Source organism: Triticum aestivum, chromosome 3B, assembly GCF_018294505.1.
Source record: "Triticum aestivum cultivar Chinese Spring chromosome 3B, IWGSC CS RefSeq v2.1, whole genome shotgun sequence".
Taxonomy (NCBI): Eukaryota; Viridiplantae; Streptophyta; class Magnoliopsida; order Poales; family Poaceae; genus Triticum; species Triticum aestivum.
The window spans coordinates 693,041,359-693,062,220 of NC_057801.1; the positions used below are offsets into that span (position 1 = coordinate 693,041,359).

The 20,862-nt window shown below is 47.0% G+C and overlaps 2 protein-coding genes across 2 annotated transcripts; both read right to left on the reverse strand.

Moving 5' to 3' along the window:
* Positions 1-209: 209 nt before the first annotated feature.
* On the reverse strand, positions 210-2,364 carry LOC123071799 (pentatricopeptide repeat-containing protein At2g03880, mitochondrial-like). The gene has a single exon (XM_044495381.1). It carries the CDS (start codon positions 1,998-2,000, stop codon positions 459-461), a length of 1,542 nt encoding a protein of 513 aa, XP_044351316.1. The 5' UTR covers positions 2,001-2,364; the 3' UTR covers positions 210-458.
* Positions 2,365-2,515: 151 nt separating this feature from the next.
* LOC123071800 (DNA replication complex GINS protein SLD5) lies at positions 2,516-6,363 on the reverse strand. The gene is made up of 6 exons (XM_044495382.1): positions 5,947-6,363; positions 5,727-5,849; positions 5,536-5,618; positions 5,333-5,442; positions 3,052-3,127; positions 2,516-2,972 (listed from the first exon to the last, which is right to left on the reverse strand). Exons 1-6 carry the CDS (start codon positions 6,106-6,108, stop codon positions 2,873-2,875), a joined length of 654 nt encoding a protein of 217 aa, XP_044351317.1. The 5' UTR covers positions 6,109-6,363; the 3' UTR covers positions 2,516-2,872.
* Positions 6,364-20,862: the final 14,499 nt, after the last annotated feature.

Sequence of the window (20,862 nt, forward strand, 5' to 3'; positions counted from 1 at the left end):
TTCGATGAATTTACAAATTTCAAAAGAAATTCGTTGGGAGTGTTTTTTTTTTCTCCTTTATCTGATTGTGTCGACCACGGTCTAAACAGAAATGGCAATGCGTGTACGTGAGGGACGCAGTTGCATGTTGTTACAATACCCTGCTTTCGGGGCCTCTTTCTCGGGTCTTGATCATGATCGGTACTGTACTGTTCTTGCCTTACCGGAGATATATTCCCTTCTGGAAACTACGGTTGCAAGAGGATGGAGGATACATACATGCATCTCATAATATACAAGCATGGAGCACTTTGATTAGTTGCATGCTAAGTTTCATGCTTAGTTCATCATAATGTGTAGTATGTGATGTGGTGTGCTGTAAATAATGGAGGTGTCGACGAAAAAGTGGCCGCCACTGCTGTCCATGTCGCGCTAGCTCTGCTCGACTTGAAGCTTACCGGTGGACCGGCTGGCGGAACCTACCAGTAGTCACCACACGAGCACGCGCCATCCTTCATGTGATGGAAGCAGTTGGCGTCCCTCAGTACGATCTCCCTGCCGTACGCCTGGGCGACCATCTTCATCGCGGCGTGGCAGTCGCCGCACACCCGGAGGTTCTTGAACACGCGAATGGGCGCGCCGGCCGGCACGGCGAGCAGCCCGAACGCCACGGCGAGCCTCTCGCTGTGGTGCGCCAGGCCCTTCTCCCTCCCCTCCGGCCCCTCGTCCTGCAGCGCCCACGCCGTGTCCGCCACGTACCCTTCGCCGCGGATCCTCTCCGTCATCTCCTCCACCTTCCGGTAGATCTCGGCGGCACGCGGGTGGCCTCGGTCCTCCACGTAGAACAGGTGTGTCACGCCGTTCGCCGCGACCCAGCTGCAGCCGGGCTCCTTGGTGATCCCTCTCGCCTTCATCGACGTCCGGACCCTCGCCACGTCGCCCCACCTCCCCGCCCGCGAGTACAGGTTCGACAGCATGACGTACGGCACGGCGTCCGTCGGGTCGAGCCTCCAGATCATGCGCGCCGCGTGCTCCGCGAGCTCGGCGTTCCGGTGCGTCCGGCACGCGGCCAGCAGCGCCTTCCAGACCGTGGCGTCCAGCCTCGTCGTGCTCCGGTTCAGCAGGTCCATGGCCTCGTCGAGCCGCCCGGCGCGGCCAAGCAGGTCCACCATGCACGCGTAGTGGTCCGGCCCGGGCGCGATGCCGTGGTCGGCCTGCATGGACCGGAAGTGCGCCCGGCCGGCGTCGACCAGGCCGGCGTGGCTGCACGCAAAGAGAAGGCCGATGAAGGTGATGTAGTCCGGCCGGCACCCGGACCGGACCATCTCGCCGTAGATCTCGAGCGACTCCTTGCCCCGGCCGTTCTGCGCGTACCCGACGATTAGCGCCGTCCACGTGATGGTGTCGCACCGGACCCGCATCGCGTCAAACACCTTCTTGGCCGCGCCGAGCGAGCCGGTCTTGGCGTACATGGAGACCAGCGAGTTCCCGACGGAGAGGAACGGGTCGAGCGCGAGCCGGACCGCGGCGGCGTGCACCGACCGGCCCAGCTCGAGCGCCGTCGCGCCGGCGCACGAGCTCAGCGCGGCCGCGACGGCGAACTCGTCCGGGCCGACGCCCGCGGAGACCATGTCGCGGTAGACCCGCAGGGCCGAGTCGTGGGACCGGGAGCGCGCGAGCCCCGTGAGGAGGGAGGTCCAGGTGACCACGTCGCGGCGCGGCATTTCGTCGAACACGGCCCACGCGGCGCCGTGGCGGGACAGCTTGGCGTAGGCGTCGACGAGCGCGTTGGCGACGTGGAGGTGCGCGGCGAGGCCCGCGCGGAGGAGGAGGCAATGGAGCGCGTCGGCGGGGAGCCGGAGGAGCGCGGCGGAGTTGAGGGCGGGCGGGAGGGTGTACTCGTCGGCGTGGTGGCCCCGGGCGCACATCTCGTGGAGCAGGGCGATCGCGCGCTGGTGCAGGCCGGCCCGGGAGCAGCGGGAGATGGCCGCGTTGTAGGCCACGCCGGGGGGCACGACCATTGCCGCCGGGTGCACGACGGACCGAGCTCGGCGGCCGGTTCGGGTGCCAGTGGAAACGCGTCTAGCGTGGCGACTGCCGCGTCATGTGCGCATCAGTGCGTGCTGCTTATGATATGCGATTGCTTGAGCCTCGACGGCGTCGGCGAGTTGCTGCCCTTCGGCCTTCGCCATCGCAAGCCATTTCATGGTTATCAATGGCGGCAGGTCAGTAGTTTGATCGCGGTACATATTCAACGGAATTCTTTTGTACACGACCAGCGTTCTAAATCAGCAGCACGGTTCATCCTGTCGACCGTTGGGGACTTGGGGTCATCATTTTGTGGCAAAACAGCTGAAGCCTTTGTCGAAGCAAACATTGAGCTTCAAAAGTTGAGTGGGATTGCACACAACATTGCCAGCAATGGCTCGCCAACATGTCAAGTACTTATGTTTGTATGTAGACAGATCACTGCCGAAAGCAAATATTCTGCTGGTTGGTTGATGCCGAACTTAAGTTGTTAAGACAACGCAAAAGCTTTTGATCACCACTGGTGATCTGAATGCTTCTTATCAACAACATAACAATCTTGATTCTTGAAGAACATGAGTTGGAGACAATTCAGACAAAGCAAAAAATATTGATACATATAAAGATAGTCCAATCTCATCACTGGTCGTTCTAGAGTACACATATTAGAACCACTTCATTCCTACTCCCTCTGTACCATAATATAAGACCGTTTTTCACATTACACTAGTGTCGAAAACGCTCCTATATTATGGGACGGAGGGAGTACCTTACAAGGAATTCAGAAGATTCTGGCACCTTTGTCTTCTGTTTAGAATTCAGAAGATTCTGGCACCTTTGTCTTCTGTTTAAGCCTTGGCTCACATCAAATAAGGTCAATTCGGCCAGCCTCGACAAGGCCCTTGATGGACTTGTACCGAAGGACATACAGGTCATCAGCAACCAGATCCACAACTTCCTCCCCTCTTCATGGAAGCAAGCATCACAGGTTAGCACAGTTTAAGTAAGTGCAATGATAAAAACCATGTGTGCTTAGGCACTTACACGTCATCTAGCTGGAATGCTCCTACGTCACTCTTGGTCTTGCAGAAGACAAAGGTGTCAAGCTGAGGCTCTGGAACTGCACGAAGCATTGGAAAACCAAGTCAGATGGTGTCTCAAAGCTGATTACATGCGAAAAACACATTTCTCTCACATCTTCAGCAAATCAGCAACAAAAATGGTAGAAACATTTTCAGCAATAAAAACACGTAAATGAACAATAAAAAAGATGTACCAACATCTGTTATTAACATTGGACAGCATAGCTATTATATAACTTTATTTGCTCTTGGTACTTGCTGAATAGTGAGGTTCAGTTTCCTGTTCTTGCTAATGCCTAGATTACTGAATCAGCTCCATAACGTCCATGTCAGTTGTTCTTTATTATTGGTAAGTTAAAATGGTTAACTGAATATACAGCGGTAAAGTAACCAGAGAACTGGGTTCGTTTGCAACCATTGTTACAAACCATAACATTGTCAGCATGAATCTTCGGCTGAATGAGGGGACTCGTGAAAATCTGGTGACTAAAATTAGAATGATAGCAAGATGCACCATCACAGTCCAAGATTGACTATCCTAAGTTATCATGCTCTATCTGCATGTAATGTATCTTAATGTTTTACGGCTCTGTAACTACTGACCCAGGCTTCCCTGTCATGTTGTGCAGTCATGCACTTGCTTTTTCACTTTCAAATTGCATCAGAATTTTATTTAGGTACATGATGAAGCCAAGCGTAATGATTTCAATAAAGCTACATTGCATAGAGATATTTCAAGCACAGGTAGGAGACAAGAACAAATGGTAAAACCTAGATTGCACCGATACAGGTACGCATATCAGTATCAGGGTGATACGGATACGTAAATACGTCATTTCTGAAAAGCGCCAATACAGGGATACGTTTGAATACTTTTGAAAACAATATACAAAAAATGCTATCAATAAGCATCAAGCCACTTAGCATATATTTAGTCAGTGCAGTTCATTATCTTTTGCTCCCTCCGTCCCATAATGTAAGACGTTTTTTTGCCACTACACTAATGTCAAAAAACGTCTTACATTATGGGACGGAGGGAGTATCTTCTTGTCCATGATTCCAACAAAAGAAAGAACCAACAGCGAAAGGGTTCACCAAACATAAAAGTTCAGTTAGAAAAGGGAGGAGGATGAAATCAGCAGCCTTCCATTAGATAGAATTCTACAGGATAGTGAGGGGAAGCGGAGCGGGAGCACCGGGGAAAGGCATCCACCACCGGAACTACTAGAGCCTGAGAGGTATCAGATACGGTATCCAATACAGGTACACTGGTTGCTGGAAGTATCAGTGTTTTCTTGGGTAAAACCATTCAAGATAAGCTGCTTATAAGGCACATTACTGTGATCAAATGCTTGTTTTAAACAAATCTTTCCTACTTATAAAGATTGGAGTTGGTGGTGAGTTCACATATGGGTCCAACATCCTTTCTAAATAAACAAATACATGCAACCCCACATGTGAAACTAGAAACCTTCCAAGATACATATATTTTATCGGATGTCCCCAAAGGGACTCCAAGAAACATATAAACAAATGTAATTTACTCACATGTGGGATCTATCATAAATAAACAAATACACTACTTTCGCGTGAGACCAACTTTTTTGTAAAAGGCATAAATAACAAAGACAAAAGTATGACTTCAACCCAAAATTGATCTTGATTTTAGTTCTCTCCCCCAACCTAATATGGTCATTAAAATTGTCTGATGATATTGATAAAGGACACTAACGTTATTTCACCACCTTTAAGACAATGGTTCCGTGGCAAGCACAGTTGTCGTACTAGTAATAGTTACATTTCAGTGACACAGGCATTTTATTCTTAAAAATAGTTTCTACAGCTCCATTAGTACTTAGTTATGAGCATTATTTTCTGGAAGGATACTCCAGACAAGGTTTATGTATCAGTACAATGTACACTGAACTATATAGCACCAAATGAGAGTTCAAGAGGCATGCGTGTAGTGAGGCTCTTTTATGACCCCAGCAACTTGGTTCTGTTATTCAAAATCAACTTGCAAGTACATGTTCACTAGTGATGCCCTGACAAGGATCCAAAAAACTATTTGTCACAGATTACTTTAGTGAAATGTAAACATGCGAACATATCAAGTTGGCCGGTTAAAATGGTGAAGTACTAACCATCATACTGAGTGTCTTACGTAATGGCTGAAGCTATAAACAAGTGATGTAGTGAAGTGTGACAAAGAAACGTGTTAATTTCAAGATCAAGTGGAATACCCATGTCATCCTCCGTGCTCGATAAGGATTGCCTCGTTACCGAGTCATAACCGTAGGGAAGCTTCGACAGCACCGACTGCTCGAGATGCTTCTCCATGATCTCCTTGCAGCTTCCGACCGATCACATCCAACAAGGGAGCGTCATTTCAGCCACAAAACAAGCACAAACAACCACTAGACGGTCCAATCGAGTAGAGAGGTACCTCTTGGCGAATCGCTGCTCCTGCTGCGACAGCCGGCTCAAGAGGTCGTCAGAATTGGAGATGTGGGCCATGTACTTCTCAATCTACAGACAGCGGCACAATGAGGTCAAGTAATTGCCAATGATGCAACATTTCGGTCAGTAACTGAACCACTGTGCGGCACAGACTACGGAGACTGAATTCAGCCTGACCTTCTGCAGGCGGAGGCGTAGGTAGGAGCGGAGCAGGAAGAGCGTGCGGTCGAGGTCCATCTGGTACAGCGAGACCACCAGGTCGTCGACGCCGTTATCCGTGAAGTCATCGAGCGTCTCCTCCTGGTTTCACCACAGGTCGTAAAGAATCAGAAACATTCCTGAAGAACGGGAGGCAACCAACAGAGGCAGTGAAGCGAGAGGGGGTGGGAGGGCTAACGAGGAGCTGGATCTGCTCGCGGGCGCGGGAGACGAGGGCGGAGTCGAAGTGGAGGATCTCCGGCGCGGCCTTCTCGTTGCGCCAGGCCCGCTTCAGGAGCTCTACGTCCGTGGTCGCCGCGGCCGACGCGGCGGCAGAGTCCTCGTCCTCCCACGAAGACATCGTCGCCACTCCCTTCCTCTGTCGCTAACTGGCGAAGCGAGCGCCGGCGCGGCGAGGAACGAGGCGGTTAGGAAGGGGCGGCACCGGTCTGGCGAGGGCGATCACGGACGAGGAGGGGGGCGGTGGCGCGGGGGGGTCGGACTTGTACGGCGGTGGCGGTGGCGACGGCGACGGCGAGACGCGAGGAGGCAAAATCGCAGGGGTTTGGGTTCGGGAGTGAGGAACTAGTGCTGGACTGCTGGGCCGTGAGGTGTGACCGCTCTTCCTCTGTGGGCCGAGAGCGAATAGACGAAGCGGATCGATCGAGAGAGAGTAGGAGTCTTCTCAAAAAAAAAAAGAGTAGAGTTCCCCTAAAGAAAACGATAGAGAGACAGAGTAGGAGTGTGTTGCTCAAGTTTCTCTCAAGAAAAAGTATGTCAAAAATGTTCTTATATTATGGGACGGAGGGAGTAATGTGTTGCATAAAAGAAAAAAAGATAAGGAGAGAGTAGGAGTGTTGTCGAAAATAAAGAGTAGAAGTGTGTCCACTAAAAAAATAGAGAGAGAGAGAGGGGAGGAGGAGGAATGTGTCCACTCAAAAATCAAGAGAAAAGAGGAGTGTGTGTGGTGTTTTTTTAGCAATGATGTCTGCAAACCATCAAATAATTAGAAGATAACCCACGCGTTGCAGGGGATGCTAAAGTTGGTACATGGATAAAGATGTCTTGAGTGTTCAGCAACTGGTCGTTGCTCAGAAGGAAGCCCGCATTCCTGTTGGGATTGTACACGAGATAACTTACGTTAATCTCAGTGCAGAGGTGGCGAGTCTGTCGACGAATCAGACGTTGAGTGACACTTGGTGCAGCCACAACGCGGAATCCTTGGGCTGGTACACGTTGATAAATATGTGATTTGAGGTGTAATCGGCTTTGTACAGCCCCTCTATTTGAAAAAATAACGAGACCAAAGACTAGTCCTTAGCGGTATATTCTTAGGGAAATGATTCTATTCATCCGGCTGATAACTTTCAAGCATCCGCCGCCTCGTAAGTCGTCTGGTCCATTTGATCGTGTGGATACATTGTCGTTTCGGTCACATAGCCCCTTCCTGCCACGTATCATCCAAACCATCCACACGCACTCAAACGTATCTCCTCCCATGCCCCAGCCATCTTCTTCCTTCCTCAATCCTTGTATGCACTTCATTCTCCCAAATCTAGTCTGTGAAGAGGGCCGAGGGCCAGGTGGAGCTCGCGGCGTGCGCACGCTGCGGGGGCGTGACTGAGGCTGGGGCACACACGAGTGGCAGGAAGGGGTCGGCCCGACCTTGGGCTTGTCCATGACCATGGCCATGGCGGCTGGGCCCAGACGTGTGTTGTGGTATATGCAACAACGACAATGTTGCAAATGGCGGCCCCAAATCGACTGTGGTGCTCAACGTTGGCCCACAATCGCGCTCGCCTCCCTCATCCATAGCCACACCCGCCTCCCCATCCATGGTTGTGTTCTTGTTTCCGTTGTAGGGAAATATTTTTTGCAACAGGACTCTTGTTGCAGTAATCTCTCCGCAACATAGCTCATGTTATGTCAAACAAAAAAAGATGGTCTGGAAAAGGTTTGGAACAAGGTCGTTGTTGCAAAAGGCTAAGCGCAACAATGCTCCTCTTCCAGATATCGGAGAAAATATATGGTCCAAAAAAGTTTTGCGACAAGGTCCTTGCTGCAGAAACATGAGTTCAATAAGGCTCATAAAATATCGGGGGAAAATGGTCCAAAAAAGTTTGCAACACGGTCCTTGTTGCAGAAGCATGAGCGCAACAAGGCTCATGTTGCAAAAATCAAAGGGAAAACGGCTTGGGGAAGATTCCAACAAGACCGTTGTTGCAGAGATATGAGCGCAACATCAAGCTTGTTGCAGAGATCAACAGCTACTCGACACTCCATCTAGCGGCTACTGAGGCGTCGAATCTTTTTAAATTATCCGCCGGCCGACACGTAGCGCTGCCCATATTCTTATAGAAAAAAATCTCTAAACACCGGTGGCAGTGCCAAGACTCGAGACCTGCCCCGTTCGCTCCTGGAACCGCTCCAGAGAGGCGATATAGGAGGCGATTTCTCTTGCTTTCCTCAACACCGCCGGTGACGCTGGGTCCTCGTTCATCTCCGTCTGCCGCTTTAGTGGCGGGAGCGAGTGGGGACCCAGGCAGTCTCCGTCCGGTAGAGGTATAGGATAGGCATAGTTGGTTTTCAGAGGTGTTGCATCAATGGTGGGGATGATGCCACGTCGAAAAAATTTGATTCTGCTCTTCCTCCATCTCGGTGGTGCTTTAATGGGCGGCGTCGAGGAGAAAGTGGCTCGGTCTTCTAGCCGGTCTTCAGATTCGGTAAGGTTTGTGTCTGATGGTCGGCGCTCAAAACTCCCTCGGGTAGCATTGGTGTCGGCTGTTCCAGTTGTGTTTGGTGCCTTGCAGTGGGGTGCGTGGATGGCGGGATGCAGCGGCGTTCCTATTCTTCGATCTCATCGAATGAAGTTGACGATGCTGGGATCTAGCAGACATGGAGAAGAACCCCGGCCGATGTGCCACAAAGTCTTGGTCTTGTCGCTTGATGCGGTCCATTTCATCGGCTCGAAAAACATCCTCGTATGCAAAGGTGCTCCTCTAGTTCTTGGTATGAAGAAAGTTCCCCTCTTTCTTCGACGTTGCCTCAACAGCGGAGGAGGACAATGATGGGCGACGTTTTGGCGTGGCACAAGATTCTGCCAAAGTGAAATTCTTTTTTAACACCACCTCATATTAATTAACCAAAGGACGTGTTAGAATGGTTCATTACAGAGTTCACCACATAGGGCGGTACATCATTAACAAGAATCACATCCACTATATTATCAAAACTAAACTTAGCTATTAGATGGGCCACCTCATTAGCCGAACGCCTAATCTTTGAAACTCAAAAGCTAACCATTAGCTTAGAAATACTCCATGCTTCCTTCTTCAGATCGTGCAGAGCTGATCTATCATCAAATTCATTTGCAAAAATCGCTGCAACAAAAGCGCGGTCAGTCTCTAAAATTATAGGAGAATGAAGTGTTATACCTATAGAGACCAGCAATGCAAGCTCGGAGTTCCGCTTCCTCCATGCTATTACACCTTCCAATGCAGTCCCACGAAGAGATCATGCCAAAGTTCCCCTCGGTCTCATCGAATGAAGTTGATGGCGTGGGGATCCAACAGACACGGAGAAGAACCCCGACCGACGTGCCACAAAGTCTCGGTCTTGTCGCTTGATGCGGTCCGTTTCATCGGCTCGAAAAACATCCTCGTATGCAAAGGTGCTCCTCTAGTTCTTGGTATGAAGAAAGTTCCCCTCTTTCTTCGATGTTGCCTCAGCATCGGAGGAGGACAATGATGGGCAACGTTTTGGCGTGGCACAAGATTCAGCCAAAGTGAAATTCTTTTTTTAACACCACCTCATATTAATTAACCAAAGTATGTGTTAGAATCATTCATTACAGAGTTCACCACACAGGGCGGTACATCATTAACAAGAATCACATCCACTCTATTATCAAAACTAAACTTAGCTATTAGATGGGCCACCTCATTAGCCGAATGCCTAATCTTTGAAACTCGAAAGCTATCCATTAGCTTAGAAATACTCCATGCTTCCTTCTTCAGATCGTGCAAAGTTGATCTATCATCAAATTCAGTTGCAAAAATCGCCACAACAAAAGCGCAGTCAGTCTCTAAAATTATAGGAGAATGAAGTGTTATACCTATAGAGAGACCAACAATGCAAGCTCGGAGTTCCGCTTCCTCCATGCTATTACACCTCCCAATGTGGTCCCATGAAGAGATCATGCCAAAGTTCCCCTCGGTCTCATCGAATGAAGTTGACGGCGCGGGGATCTAGCAGACACGGAGAAGAACCGCGACCGACGTGCCACAAAGTTTAGGTCTTGACGCTTGATGCGGTCGGTTTCATTGGCTCGAAAAACATCCTCGTATGCAAAGGTGCTCCTCTAGTTCTTGGTATGAAGAAAGTTCCCCTCTTTCTTCGACGTTGCCTCAGCAGCAAAGGAGGACAATGATGGGCGACGTTTTGGCGTGGCACAAGATTCTGCCAAAGTGAAATTCTTTTTTTAACACCACCTCATATTAATTAACCAAAGGACGTGTTAGAATCGTTCATTACAGAGTTCACCACATAGGGCGGTACATCATTAACAAGAATCACATCCACTCTATTATCAAAACTAAACTTAGCTATGTTGGGGAACATAGCAGAAATTCAAAATTTTCCTACATGTCACCAAGATATATCTATGGAGAAACCAGCAACGAGGGGAAGGAGAGTGCATCTACATACCCTTGTAGATCGCTAAGCGGAAGCGTTCAAAAGAACGGGGTTGAAGGAGTCGTACTCGTCGTGATCCAAATCACCGGAGATCCAAGTGCCGAACGAACGGCACCTCCGCGTTCAACACACATACAGCCCGGTGATGTCTCCCATGCCTTCATCCAGCAAGGAGAGATGGAGAGGTTGGGGAAGACTCCGTCTAGTAGCAGCACAACAGCGTGGTGGTGGTGGAGGAGCGTGGCAATCCTGCAGGGCTTCGCCAAGCACCACGGGAGAGGAGGAGGGAGAGAGGTAGGGCTGCGCCAGAACTTGGGTCAAACTCATGTGTTGGCAGCCCCAAAACCCTCAAGTATATATAGGACTGGTCCCCTCCCACACTTGGCCCATGCAGCCCTCCGGGGCCAGTGGCCCCACTTGGTGGACCCCCGGGGACCCTCCCGGTGGTCCCGGTACGTTACCGATAAAACCCAAAACTTTTCCGGTGACCAAAACAGGACTTCCCATATATAAATCTTTACCTCCGGACCATTTCGGAACTCCTCGTGACATCCGGGATCTCATCCGGGACTCAGAACAACATTCGGTAACTACATACAAACTTCCTTTATAACCCTAGCGTCATCGAACCTTAAGTGTGTAGACCCTACGGGTTCGGGAACCATGCAGACATGACCGAGACGTTCTCCGGTCAATAACCAACAGCGGGATCTGGATACCCATGTTGGCTCCCACATGTTCCACGATGATCTCATTGGATGAACCACGATGTCAAGGACTCAATCAATCCCGTATACAATTCCCTTTGTCTAGCGGTATTGTACTTGCCCGAGATTCGATCGTCGGTATGCCGATACCTTGTTCAATCTCGTTACCAGCAAATCTCTTTACTCGTTCCGTAACACATCATCCCGTGATCAACCTCTTGGTCACATTGTGCACATTATGATGATGTCCTATCGAGTGGGCCCAGAGATACCTCTCCGTTAACCGGAGTGACAAATCCCAGTCTCGATTCGTGCCAACCCAAATAGACACTTTCGGAGATACCTGTAGTGCACCTTTATAGCCACCCAGTTACGTTGTGACGTTTGGTACACCCAAAGCATTCCTATGGTATCCGAGAGTTGCACAATCTCATGGTCTAAGGAAATGATACTTGACATTAGAAAAGCTTCAGCATACAAACTACACGATCTTTTGTGCTAGGCTTAGGATTGGGTCTTGTCCATCACATCATTCTCCTAATGATGTGATCCCGTTATCAACGACATCCAATGTCCATGGTCGGGAAACCGTAACCATCTATTGATCAACGAGCTAGTCAACTAGAGGCTTACTAGGGACATGGTGTTGTCTATGTACCCACACATGTATCTGAGTTTCCTATCAATACAATTATAGCATGGATAATAAACGATTATCATGAACAAGGAAATATAATAATAACTTATTTATTATTGCCTCTAGGGCATATTTCCAACAGTCTCCCACTTGCACTAGAGTCAATAATCTAGTTCACATCGCCATGTGATTAACACTGATAGGTCACATCGCCATGTGACCAACATCCAAAGAGTTTACCAGTGTCACTAAACTAGTTCACATCACTATGGGATTAAGACTCAATGTGTTCTGGGGTTTGCTCATGTTTTGCTTGTGAGAGAGGTTTTTGGTCAACAGGTCTGCAACATTCAGATCCATATGTATTTCACAAATCTCTAGGTCATATTGTAAATACTGCTTCCACGCACCAATTGAAGCTACTCAAAATGGTTTCTCCACTATACGTATCCGGTTTGCTACTCAGAGTCATTCGGATAGGTGTTAAAGCTTGCATCGACGTAACCCTTTACGCAGAACTCTTTATCACCTCCATAATCGAGAAACATGTCCTTTATTTACTCCAAGGAAAATTTTGACCGCTGTCCAATGATCCTTGCTGGATCATTCTTGTACCCCTTGACTGACTCATGGCAAGGCACACTTCCGGTGCGGTACATAGCATATCATACTATAGAGCCTACGTCTGAAGCATAGGGGACGACCTTCGTCCTTTCTCTCTCTTTTGTCGTGGTCGAGTTTTAACTCTTAACTTCATACCTTACAACTCAGGCAAGAACTCCTTCTTTGACTGATCCATCTTGAACACCTTCAAGACTATGTCAAGGTATGTGCTCATTTGAAAGTATTATTAAACATTTTGATCTATCTTATAGATCTTGATGTTTATTGTTCAAGTAGCCTAATCCAGGTTTTCCATTGAAAAACACTTTTCAAACAACCCTATATGCTTTCTAGAAATTCTACATTATTTCTGATCAACAATATGTCAACAACATATACTCATCAGAAATTCTATAGTGCTCCCACTCACTTCTTTGGAAATACAAGTTTCTCATAAACTTTGTATAGACCCAAAATCTTTGATCATCTCATCAAAGCGTACATTCCAACTCTGAGATGCTTACTCCAGTCCTTAGAAGGATTGCCGGAGTTTTGCATATTTGTTAGTGTTCTTCAGGATTGTCAAAACCTTCTGGTTGTATCACATACAACATTTCCTCACGAAAAACTGGTAAGGAAACTTGTTTTTGACATCCATCTGCCAGATTTCATAAATGCAGCTTATGCTAACATGATTCCAACGAACTTAAGCATCGCTACGAGTGAGAAAGCCTCACCGTAGTCAACTCCTTGAACTTGTCGGAAAACATCTTAACGACAAGTCGAGCTTTCTTAATGGTGATTCTTACCATCATTGTCTGTCTTCCTTTTAAAATCCATCTGTACCCAACGGCCTTACGACCATCAAGTATTTCTTCCAAAGTCATGGATCCTTTCTCGGATTTTATGGCCTTGAGCCATTCGTCGGAATCCGGGCCCACCATCGCTTCTCCATAGCTCGTAGGTTCATTGTTGTCTAGCAACATGACCTCTAAGACAGGATTGCGTACCACTCTGAAGTAGTACGCATCCTTGTCACCCTACGAGGTACGGTAGTGACTTGATCCGAAATTTCATGATCACTATCACAAGCTTCTACTTCAATTGGTGTAGGCGCCACAGGAACAACTTCCTGTGCCCTGCTACACACTAGTTGAAGTGACGGTTCAATAACCTCATCAAGTCTCCACCATCCTCCCACTCAATTCTTTCGAGAGAAACTTTTCCTCGAGAAAGGACCCGTTTCTAGAAACAATCACTTTTGCTTCCGGATCTGAGATAGGAGGTATACCCAACCATTTTGGGTATCCTATGAAGATGTATCCGTTTTGGGTTCGAGCTTATCACGATGAAACTTTTTCACATAAGCGTCGCAGCCCCAAACTTTTAAGAAACAACAACTTAGGTTTCTCCAAACCATAGTTCAAACGGTGTCGTCTCAACGGAGTTACGTGGTGCCCTATTAAAGTGAGTGCGATTGTCTCTAATGCCTAACCCTTGAACGATAGTGGTAATTCGATAAGAGACATCATGGTACGCACCATATCTAATAGGGTGCAACTATGATGTTCGGACACACCATGACACTATGGTGTTCCAGGCGGTATTAATTGTGAAACATTTCCACAATGTCTTAATTGCGTGCCAAAGCTCGTAACTTAGATACTCATCTCTATGATCATATCATAGACATTTTATCCTCTTGTCACAATGATCTTCAACTTCACTCTGAAATTACTTGAACCATCCAATAATTCAGACTTGTGTTTGATCAAGTAAATATACTCGGTATCTACTTAAATCATCCGTGAAGTAAGAACATAACGATATTCACTGCATGCCTCAGCACTCATTGGACTGCACACATCAAAATGTGTTATTTCCAACAAGTTGCTATCTTGTTCCATCTTACTGAAAACGAGGCTTTTCAGTCATCTTGCCTATGTGGTATGATTTGCATGTCTCAAGTGATTCAAAATCAAGTGAGTCCAAATGATCCATCTGCATGGAGTTTCTTCATGTGTATACACCAATAGACATGGTTTGCATGTCTCAAACTTTTCAAAACGAGTGAGTCCAAAGATCCATCAACATGGAGCTTCTTCATGCGTTTTACACCAATATGACTTACATGGCAGTGCCACAAGTAAGTGGTACTATCACTACTATCTTATATCTTTTGGCATGAAAATGTGTATCACTACGATCGAGATTCAATAAACCATTCCTTTTAGGTGTAAGACCATTGAAGGTATTATTCGAATAAATAGAGTAACCATTATTCTCCTTAAATGAATAACCGTATTGCGACAGACATAATCCAATCATGCCTATGCTCAACGCAAACACCAAATAACAATTATTTAGGTTTAACACCAATCTCGATGGTAGAGGGAGCGTGCGATGCTTGATCACATCAACCTTGGAAACACTTCCAACACATATCGTCAGCTCACCTTTAGCTAGTCTCCGTTTATTCCGTAGCTTTTATTTCGAGCTACTAACACTTAGCAACCGAACTCGTATCTAATACCCTGGTGCTACTAGGAGTATTAGTAAAGTACACATTAACATAATGTATATCCAACATACTTCTATCGACCTTGCCAGCCTTCTTATCTACCAAGTATCTAGGGTAATTCTGCTCCAGTGGCTATTCCCCTTATTACAGAAGCACTTAGTCTCGGGTTTGGGTTCAACCTTGGGTTTCTTCACTTGAGCAGCAACTGATTTGCCGTTTCATGAAGTGCCCCTTCTTGCCCTTGCCCTTCTTGAAACTAGTGGTTTCACTAACCATCAACAATTGATGCTCCTTCTTGATTTCTACTTTCGCGGTGTCAAACATCGTGAATATCTCAAGGATCATCATATCTATCCCTGATTTGTTATAGTTCATCACGAAGCTCTAGCAGCTTGGTGGCAATGACTTTGGAGAAACATCACTGTCTCATCTGGAAGATCAACTCCCACTCGATTCAAGTGATTGTTGCACTCAGACAATCTGAGCACAAGCTCAATGATTGAGCTTTTCTCCCTTAGTTTGCAGGCTAAGAAAAATCATCGGAGGTCTTATACCTCTTGACGTGGGCACGAGCCTGAAATCCCAATTTCATCCCTCGAAACATCTCATATGTTCCGCGACATTTCGAAAACGTCTTTGGTGCCTCAACTCTAAACCATTTAACATTACCGAACTATCATGTAGTCATCAAAAATGCGTATGTCAGATGTTCGCAACATCCACAAACCACGTTCGAGGTCCAGCACACCGAGCGGTGCATTAAGCACATAAGCCTTCTACTGTCCGCATAATTGCTACTATCAACTTTCAACTATATTTTCTCTAGGAACATATCTAAAATAGTAGAACTAAGCGTGAGCTATGACATAATTTGCAAAGGGCTTTTGACTATGTTCAGGATAATTAAGTTCATCTAATGAACTCCCACTCAGATAGACATCCCTCTAGTTATCTAAGTGATTACATGATCCGAGTCAACTAGGTCGTGTCCGATCATCACGTGAGACGGACTAGTCATCATCGGTGAACATCTTGATGTTGATCGTATCCTCCATATGACTCATGCTCGACCTTTCGGTCTCTTGTGTTCCGAGGCCATGGCTGTACATGCTAGGCTCGTCAAGTTAACCTAAGTGTTTCGCGTGTGTAAATCTGGCTTACACCCGTTGTATGTTAACGTAAGAATCTATCACACCCGATCATCATGTGGTGCTTCGAAACGACGAACTTTTGCAACGGTGCATAGGTAGGGGGAACACTTTCTTGAAATTTTTAATGAGGGATCATCTTATTTTACTACCGCCGTTCTAAGCAAATAAGATGTATAAACATGATAAACATCACATGCAATCAAATAGTGACATGATATGGCCAATATCATTTTGCTCCTTTTGATCTCCATCTTCGGGGCTCCATGATCATCATCGTCACCGGCATGACACCATGATCTCCATCATCATGATCTCCATCATCGTGTCTCCATGAAGTTGTCTCGCCAACTTATTACTTCTACTACTATGGCTACCGGTTAGCAATAAAGTAAAGTAATTACATGGCGTTTGTTCAATGACACGCAGGTCATACAATAAATTAAGACAACTCCTATGGCTCCTGTCGGTTGTCATACTCATCGACATGCAAATCGTGATTCCTATTACAAGAACATGATCAATCTCATACATCATATATCATTCATCACATTCTTCTTGGCCATATCACATCACATAGCAAACCTTGCAAAAACAAGTTAGACGTCCTCTAATTGTTGTTTGCATGTTTTACGTGGCTGCTATGGGTTTCTAGCAAGAACTTTTCTTGCCTATGCAAAACCACAACGTGATATGCCAATTGCTATTTACCCTTCATAAGGACCCTTTTCATCGAATCCGTTCCGACTAAAGTGGGAGAGACTGGCACCCGCTAGCCACCTTATGCACCAAGTGCATGTCAGTCGGTGGAACCTGTCTCACGTAAGAGTACGTGTAAGGTCGGTCCGGGCCACTTCATCCCACAATACTGTCGAAACAAGATTGGACTAGTAACGGTAAGAATATTGAACAAAATCAATGCCCACAACTACTTTGTGTTGTACTCGTGCAAAGAATCTACGCAATAGACCTAGCTCATGATGCCACTGTTGGGGAACGTAGCGGAAATTCAAAATTTTCCTACGTGTCACCAAGATCTATCTATGGAGAAACCAGCAACGAGGGGAAGGAGAGTGCATCTACATACCCTTGTAGATTGCTAAGCGGAAGCGTTCAAGAGAACGGGGTTGAAGGAGTCATACTCGTCGTGATCCAAATCACCGGAGATCCTAGTGCCAAACGGACGGCACCTCTGCGTTCAGCACACGTACAGCCCGGTGACGTCTCCCATGCCTTGATCCAGCAAGGAGAGAGGGAGAGGTTGGGGAAGAATCCGTCCAACAGCAGCACAACGGCGTGGTAGTGGTGGAGGAGCGTGGCAATCCTGCAGGGCTTCGCCAAGCACCACGTGGGAGGAGGAGGGAGAGAGGTAGGGCTGCGCTAGAACTTGGCTCAAACTCATGTGTTGGCAGCCCCAAAACCCTCAAGTATATATAGGGGGAGAGGGAGGGCTGCGCCCCCACCTAGGGTTCCACCCCTAGGGGCGGCGGCCAGCCCAAACCCATCTAGGGTGGCGGCCAAGGGGGGGGAGAGGGGAAACTTGCCCCCCAAGTTAGGTGGGTGCGCCCCCTCCCCCAACCCTAGGCGCCTTGGGCCCTTATGGGGGGCGCACCAGCCCACCTGGGGCTGGTCCCCTCCCACACTTGGCCATGCAGCCCTCCGGGGCCGGTGGCTCCACTTGGTGGACACCCGAGACCCTCCCGATGGTCCCGGTACGTTACCGATAAAACCCGAAACTTTTCCGGTGACCAAAACAGGACTTCCCATATATAAATCTTTACCTCCGGACCATTCCGGAACTCCTCGTGACGTGCAGGATCTCATCCGGGACTCCGAACAACATTCGGTAACCACATACAAACTTCCTTTATAACCCTACCGTCATCGAACCTTAAGTGTGTAACCCTACGGGTTTGGGAACCATGCAGACATGACCGAGACGTTCTCCGGTCAATAACCAACAGCGGGATCTGGATACCCATGTTGGCTCCCACATGTTCCACGATGATCTCATCGGATGAACCACGATGTCAAGGACTCAATCAATCCCGTATACAATTCCCTTTGTCTAGCGGTATTGTACTTGCCCGAGATTCGATCGTCGGTATGCCGATACCTTGTTCAATCTCGTTACCGGCAAGTCTCTTTACTCGTTCCGTAACACATCATCCCGTGATCAACCCCTTGGTCACATTGTGTACATTATGATGATGTCCTACTGAGTGGGCCCAGAGATACCTCTCCGTTAACCAAAGTGACAAATCCCAGTCTCGATTCGTGCCAACCCAAATAAACACTTTCATAGATACCTGTAGTGCACCTTTATAGCCACCCAGTTACATTGTGACGTTTGGTACACCCAAAGCATTCCTATTGTATCCGGGAGTTGCACAATCTCATGGTCTAAGGAAATGATACTTGACATTAGAAAAGCTTTAGCATACGAACTACACAATCTTTTGTGCTAGGCTTAGGATTGGGTCTTGTCCATCACATCTCCTAATGATGTGATCCCATTATCAACGACATCCAATGTCCATGGTTAGGAAACCGTAACCATCTATTGATCAACGAGCTAGTCAACTAGAGGCTTACTAGGGACATGGTGTTGTCTATGTACCCACACATGTATCTGAGTTTCCTATCAATACAATTATAGCATGGATAATAAACGATTATCATGAACAAGGAAATATAATAATAACTTATTTATCATTGCCTCTAGGGCATATTTCCAACAAGCTATTAGATGGGCCACCTCATTAGCCGAACACCTAATCTTTGAAACTCGAAAGCTATCCATTAGCTTAGAAATACTCCATACTTCCTTCTTCATATCACGCAGAGCTGATCTATCATCAAATTCATTTGCAAAAATCACCGCAACAAAAGCGCAGTCAGTCTCTAAAATTATAGGAGAATGAAGTGTTATACCTATAGAGACCAGCAATGCAAGCTCGGAGTTCCCCTTCCTCCATGCTATAACACCTTCCAATGTAGTCCCACGAAGAGATCATGCCAAAGTTCCCCTCGGTCTCATAGAATGAACTTGATGGCGCGGGGATCCAGCAGACACAGAGAAGAACCCCGACAGACGTGCCACAAAGTCTCGGTATTGTTGCTTGATGCGGTCCGTTTCATCGGCTCAAAAAACATCCTCGTATGCAAAGGTGCTCCTCTAGTTCTTGGTATGAAGAAAGTTCCCCTCTTTCTTCGACGTTGCGTCAACAGCGGAGGAGGACAATGATGGGCGACGTTTTGGCGTGGCACAAGATTCTGCCAAAGTGAAATTCTTTTTTTAACACCACCTCATATTAATTAACCAAAGGACGTGTTAGAAATGTTCATTACAGAGTTCACCACACAGAGCGGCACATCAATAACAAGAATCACATCCACTCTATTATCAAAACTAAACTTAGCTATTAGATGGGCCACCTCATTAGCCGAACGCCTAATCTTTGAAACTCGAAAGCTATCCATTAGCATAGAAATACTCCATGCTTCCTTCTTTAGATCGTGCAGAGCTAATCCATCATCAAATTCATTTGCAAAAATCGCTGCAACAAAAGCGCAGTCAGTCTCTAAAATTATAGGAGAATGAAGTGTTATTCCTATAGAGACCAGCAATGCAAGCTCGAAGTTCCGCTTCCTCCATGCTATTACACGTTAAAATGCAGTCCCACGAAGAGATCATGCCAAAGTTCCCCTCGGTCTCATCGAATGAATTTGACGGCGCGGGGATCTAGCAGACAGGGAGACGAACCCCGACCGACATGACACAAAGTCTTGGTCTTGTCGCTTGATGCGGTCCGTTTCATCGGCTCGAAAAACATCCTCGTATGCAAAGGTGCTCCTCTAGTTCTTGGTATGAAGAAAGTTCCCCTCTTTCTTCGACGTAGCCTCAGCAGCGGAGGAGGACATTGATGGGCGACATTTTGGCGTGGCACAAGATTATGCCAAAGTGAAATTCTTTTTTAACACCACCTCATATTAATTAACCAAAGGACATGTTAGAATCGTTCATTACAGAGTTCACCACACAGGGTTGTACATCATTAACAAGAATCACATCCACTCTATTATCAAAACTAAATTAGCTATTAGATGGGCCACCTCATTAGCCGAAAGCCTAATCTTTGAAACTCGAAAGCTATCCATTAGCTTAGAAATACTCCATGCTTCCTTCTTCAGATCGTGCAGAGCTGATCAATCATCAAATTCATTTGCAAAAATCGCGGCAACAAAAGCGCAGTCAGTCTCTAAAATTATAGGAGAATGAAGTGTTATACCTATATAGAGACCAACAATGTAAGATCGGAGTTCCGCTTCCTCCATGCTATTACACCTCCCAATGTAGTCCCACGAAGAGATCATGCCAAAGTTCCCCTCGGTCTCATCAAATGAAGTTGACGGCGCGGGGATCCAGCAGACACAGAGAAGAACCCCGACCGACGTGCCACGAAGTCTCCGTCTTCTCGCTTGATGCGGTCCGTTTCATCGGCTCGAAAATCATCCTCGTATGCAAAGGTGCTCCTCTAGTTCTTGGTATGAAGAAAATTCCCCTCTTTCTTCGACGTTGCCTCAGCAGTGGAGGAGGACAATGATGGGCGACGTTTTGGCATGGCACAAGATTCTGCCAAACTGAAATTCTTTTTTAACACCACCTCATATTAATTAACCAAAGGACGTGTTAGATTCGTTCATTACAGAGTTCACCACATAGGGCAGTTCATCATTAACAAGAATCACATCCACTCTATTATCAAAACTAAACTTAGCTATTAGATGGTCCACCTCATTA